Source organism: Rhinopithecus bieti, unplaced genomic scaffold, assembly GCF_001698545.2.
Source record: "Rhinopithecus bieti isolate Rb0 unplaced genomic scaffold, ASM169854v2 scaffold_18624, whole genome shotgun sequence".
Classification (NCBI taxonomy): domain Eukaryota; kingdom Metazoa; phylum Chordata; class Mammalia; order Primates; family Cercopithecidae; genus Rhinopithecus; species Rhinopithecus bieti.
Window position 1 is genome coordinate 1,215,365 of NW_016809607.1, and position 4,821 is coordinate 1,220,185.

The window sequence follows — 4,821 nt, forward strand, 5'->3', positions numbered from 1 at the left end:
CTGTTCAAAGCTCTAGATCTGAAGCCGGAGCCTCAGTTTTGACATTCTGCAGGCCCTTAGTAAAGAAGTTCCTCTCAGAGGTTGGAGGGGGGTCTCACCAAATCAAACAGCTGCTGGGGTCTAGCAGAAGAGCAGGAAGCACAGGAATGAATGACTGAGACAAGGCTTTTTAAAAAGAGGAGGAGGAGTAGGGACATTCAAACATGATCCTCCAAGGTGGATATATGAAAAAAGAAACAGCAGTTTCTTTTTCTAGTTTTACCTAGGTTTAAACCAGCTGCCACCTCCACTCCTCCAATGGCCATCTACTAAGAAAATTCTTACTGTTTTCTTTCGTTTCCTGATTCCTATTATCCTGGGAGTACAGAAATAAGAAAAAATTAAGATCAAATGAATACCGTTTCACTTCTGTTTTAGTAATTGTGTGCCTCCAGCTCAATGTATGGGAGTGGTCATGGTGGGTTTTCTGTCAACTCCTGGTATATAGAAATAAATAAATGCTATTTTATATATGGTGTGAGTGTGTTTACTAGATGAAAGAGTTAATAAATTAGAGTTCAAGTTACAGTGCATGGACTGACCCAATAACTTACTCAGGTGGAAATTTGGGGGGGGGTTGTCAAGGTGCTAGGTGCTACTAAGACCCACGTCGAGCTCACTATCTCGAGGAGTGTAAAAATGTGAGAGATAACATGGATGTCTTTTTGGTGTAGTTCTGTTATTCCAGGATGTTTCCCCTCCACTCAGCGCACCCCGGCAAGAGGGAGTCGGCTCCGTTTCTTCAGACAAGTCCAGCTCAGGGTACTGACTGAGTAGAGGTTCTTCCGGACCTGGGAGAAGAAGCTGGGGTGGCGCCAGCATCTCCCCACAGGTGCCTCCATCCTGTCCTTGCAGAAGGGGCTTAGGACACCGGGCAGTCCGCGCCCGGAGGCGGCGAGGCCCGCACGAACCGCCTGCTCAGCCATTGTCCTAGCGAGTGATCTCGAGGAGCTGTGCTGGAGTGAGGGAGATATTAAGACACCTTGTCAGTTCAAAGCATTTTAGCGTTGTTTGAAATCCTCTCCACGTCAACGTAAGCAGTCTGTGTATTTGAACAGCTGCTTTGAACAGTGAAAGGGAATGAACTGAATCAAAACCTCGAGGTGTCTGCCCGAGACACCTTCAACGTGCTTTTATGCGGGCGGAGAATGGCAGGCAGACGCGCGGACTCTGCCCTGACACGGTCAGCCCAAAGAATGGACCCCGAGAGCACGGGGCGGGGGAGGAACCGGTGGAGAGGCCCCCGACTGGACCTAAAACCTGCGAGAGCTCAGGTTTCAGGAGTCCCAAAAAGGTGCTGCCTTGGGAGGCAGACCAGGAAGCCCAGGGTGCTCGGAACCCGGCATTCGCGCCAACCGGGCCCCGGGCGCCTGAAGGGGAGGCGGCGGTAGCTCGTGGGGAGGTGGTGCTCAGAGCTGCGGTGCGCGCCCAGCCTGGCCCGCCTGGCGATTGGCCGCGCTCGGGGGTGGGGGTGGGGTGCAGAGACTGAGGCCCCGGGTAGGCTATTGCTTTGTGTACTCCCGGGGATTTATTGGGTATATTAAACCCTGTTGGGAACGTTTCGGCTCCTCGGCCGCCAGCGAAATGAGACGGGGGTGGAGGGTGGAGTGGAGACCTGGGAAGTCAACGTGGGAAGGATCTCAGCATTAATCGCCGGTGATGTCCTATCGCAGACAGGAAGTTTTGATGTACACGTGCAGCCTGTGCTTGTCCTCTCACACTAGCGCCCTTTGCGGGAAGGAGGGCGGGCGGTGGGGTGGGGTGTGGAGAGAAAGATAAGAGGAGGAGGAACTTTTAAATTGATTCAGAGCCAGGCCGCTTTAGTTCCCTCGGATATGTATTTGGAAACTTCATTCTTCTCTCGAGTGTATCATCTGCAAGGGCTGCAGAAGGCCTTGTCCCTCGAGAAATGTGAAATTAAATCCAGAGAAAAGCAGACACCTGCCCCAGAAAGGTGGGGGAGAAGTATGAGCTGCTTAGCACTCGAACGCGGCCCTTCCCCAGGGCTGGATTCTTCTGTCCGTGGGAGCTCTGAGCTCCCAGGTCCGGGAAAAGAAAGGCGCGACGTGTCAGGAGAAGATGCGACTGGCGAGCTGTCTGTGCCCTCCCCAAGGCCCAGGGAAAGTCACGCGCCTACCACAGGGGACGCAGGGCCGAAGTCGCGAGAAGGCGGTTCTGCCCGCCACCCAGCCCCTTGGCTCGCGGTAGAGGAGCCCCGGGCACCAGCCACTGAGTCTGCGCGCTGAGGCTCGGACTTTTTCATTTTTTCCCAGCTGGACAAAGTTATGGGATTCCTAGCAGCCCCCAGGCGCGCGGCCAGAGTGGCCCCGCGCTTGCGCTGGGACGGAGCGACACGCTGTGTGTGTCCTCGCCTCGCCTCGCCGCGCGGGTGCGCGCGTTGTGGGGGTGCAGGTCCGTCCTGCTGGCGGCCTGTGGGCTCGCCCCTCCCCTATCCATTTCTCTCCCACACACACGCTCATAAACACAGGACACGTGGAAATTCTCAGCCAAAGCGTCTTGCCCGGGCGGGTGCTCAACGTGGTGATTTATAAACAGCTCAGCCACTCTCCAAAGAGCATGGCTCCTTGTTAGTCATGATGAATTTTCTGGCCCGCTCCAATCTGCTGTCTGGATTCAGATGCTCAGAGGCCCCAAAATGCTCCCTCTGAGCGTTGATCTGGCTGCCCTCTCAAGCCTACGACCGCCGGCAAAACCAGCGATAGAGCCAGGGGAGAGGTGGGGAGGCGATCCAGGTTCCCTGGGGTCTGTCATTCCTTTCCCGGCAGTAACTGTTGATTTCGCTTTACAGCGCCCATATACACACCCGGCCCTGCGTGGCGGTCACGCCGCTCCAGCCTGGGTTGGCGCCCGGGTTCTAGCTACGGGGCTTGCAGGCTCGGAAATTGGCAGGCGGCACCTGCTCTAGGCGGCTAAGGAACTGATGGCGCGACGCGCCCGCGCTCCGTAGAGCGGCGCTGCGGGTGCGTGGTCCCATAGTCTTGCTCTGGAGTTCACTGCTAAAAGCTGAGCTGGAAGCTTTGGCCAGCGCCAAAGACATAGACTAACGCCACCCGCTAGTGCCCACAGAAGTTACTGATTAGGAAGGTTCCCCTGGCGTCAGCCCATTTGCTTCACACACTCTTCCTCCTTCCGAAGCGGCTAACGGAAAAGTTGCACCCACCAGCGGTAGGAGCGCGGGGAATCGCGCACGCAGCCCCTCTGCGCCGCTTCCCGGAGCGGCCTTTGGCTACTGCGCCGCCCCCACGAGGCCGCACACCCCTCGCCAGCACTCCGGCAGCCTCGCACAAGGCGGAGCCCACGCAGGCTTCTAGTTTTCTAAACTAAAAACTGCGCGCGCCGGCGTGTGAATCTGACGGAGACTTTTAGAGTTTTGTTTTGTTTTCAGTTCAGACCGCTACTCTGTCAGAGCAAGCAACTCTGAGCCTTGACAGGAGTGCCTTAAAAGCCGCGACGCCGGCTGAGCCTGCTTCTCTCAGGGTTCTTTCCCCGAGGGACTGGAAGACAATTGGGCCTGGAAGCTAAAAGGAAGAGAGCCTGTGCCAGCCGCGGGGTAGAGGGGAAGGAGAAGAGCTTTATTGGGGCAGAAGTGTCCACACACCCTGGAGCAAGAGACACTTGTGCACTGAAACTCTAACCGTGGAATGCAAGGAGAGTTGAACAGGGGAACAAGTCTGGCTCTTGGCTCTAGGTTTAAGAGATACACGCTGTGTGTTTGTCCCTAAGTGAATAAAAATCCGACTCCCGCTGGCTGGGTGCGACCCAACTTTTCTCTTAACCCCTCCATTTTCCCATCTTAAAGCCCTATTGGAAAAAGAAAGTGGACGCCACTGCCCCCGCCCCCCACCCCAATCCTAGTCTTCCAAGTGTCTGTGGTGGGTAAGAGCACCGGGACCGCCCCCCTGCCCGGCTTCTCTGCCTGGGAGACAGATGGGGGGCGGGGCCCATCCGAGAGAGGGCGGAGGAGGCCCTGGGTGAGGAAGAAGAGGGGGGTGAGAACTGAGGGAATCTGAATCGGGAGGCGAAGGGGACGAGGAGGAGGGCTAGGAGGACTCCGAGCCCGGGGGAGGGGGAGGGAGTAGCTCTGCACCAATCAGTGACGCCGGCCTGGGAGGTTGCTAGCGGTATCCACGTAAATCAAAGGGCGCGGAGCCAATGGGAGGGGGCGGAGGGGGCGGGGCCCAGGCGCGTGCCGCTGCGAGCCGGCGCTGCCAAGAGAGCGGGAGAGAGCTGGAGAGAGCAGGGAGAGGGGGGAGCGCCGAGCTAGTCAGAGAGTGAGCGAGAGCGAGAAGGAGGGAGAGGAGGAGAAAGAGAGCGAGGGCGGGCGGGAGGCGGCGGCGGCGGCGGCAGCAGCAGCAGTAATAGCAGGAGCAGCAACAGAAGGCGTCGGAGCGGGCGTCGGAGCTGCCCGCTGTGGGAGAGAGAGGAGAAAGAGCTAGCGAGGAGAGGGAGCCCGAGACGAAAAAGTAACTGTCAAATGCGCGGCTCCTTTAACCGGAGCGCTCAGTCCGGCTCCGAGAGTCATGGCGACCGCAGCGTCTAACCACTACAGCCTGCTCACCTCCAGCGCCTCCATCGTGCACGCCGAGCCGCCCGGCGGCATGCAGCAGGGCGCGGGGGGCTACCGCGAAGCGCAGAGCCTGGTGCAGGGCGACTACGGCGCGCTGCAGAGCAACGGACACCCGCTCAGCCACGCTCACCAGTGGATCACCGCGCTGTCCCACGGCGGCGGCGGCGGGGGCGGCGGCGGCGGCGGGGGGGGCG

The 4,821-nt window shown here is 58.4% G+C and overlaps 1 protein-coding gene across 1 annotated transcript in view; it reads left to right on the top strand.

Moving 5' to 3' along the window:
* The first annotated feature begins 4,305 nt into the window (after nt 1–4,305).
* The window catches only part of POU3F2 (POU class 3 homeobox 2), a 4,436-nt gene continuing 3,920 nt past the window's right edge, over nt 4,306–4,821 (top strand). Inside the window, exon 1 of the mRNA XM_017889832.1 lies at nt 4,306–4,819. Coding sequence (XP_017745321.1) covers nt 4,581–4,819 — 239 coding nt within the window. The 5' untranslated portion in view covers nt 4,306–4,580. The remainder of the gene's footprint in view (nt 4,820–4,821) is intronic.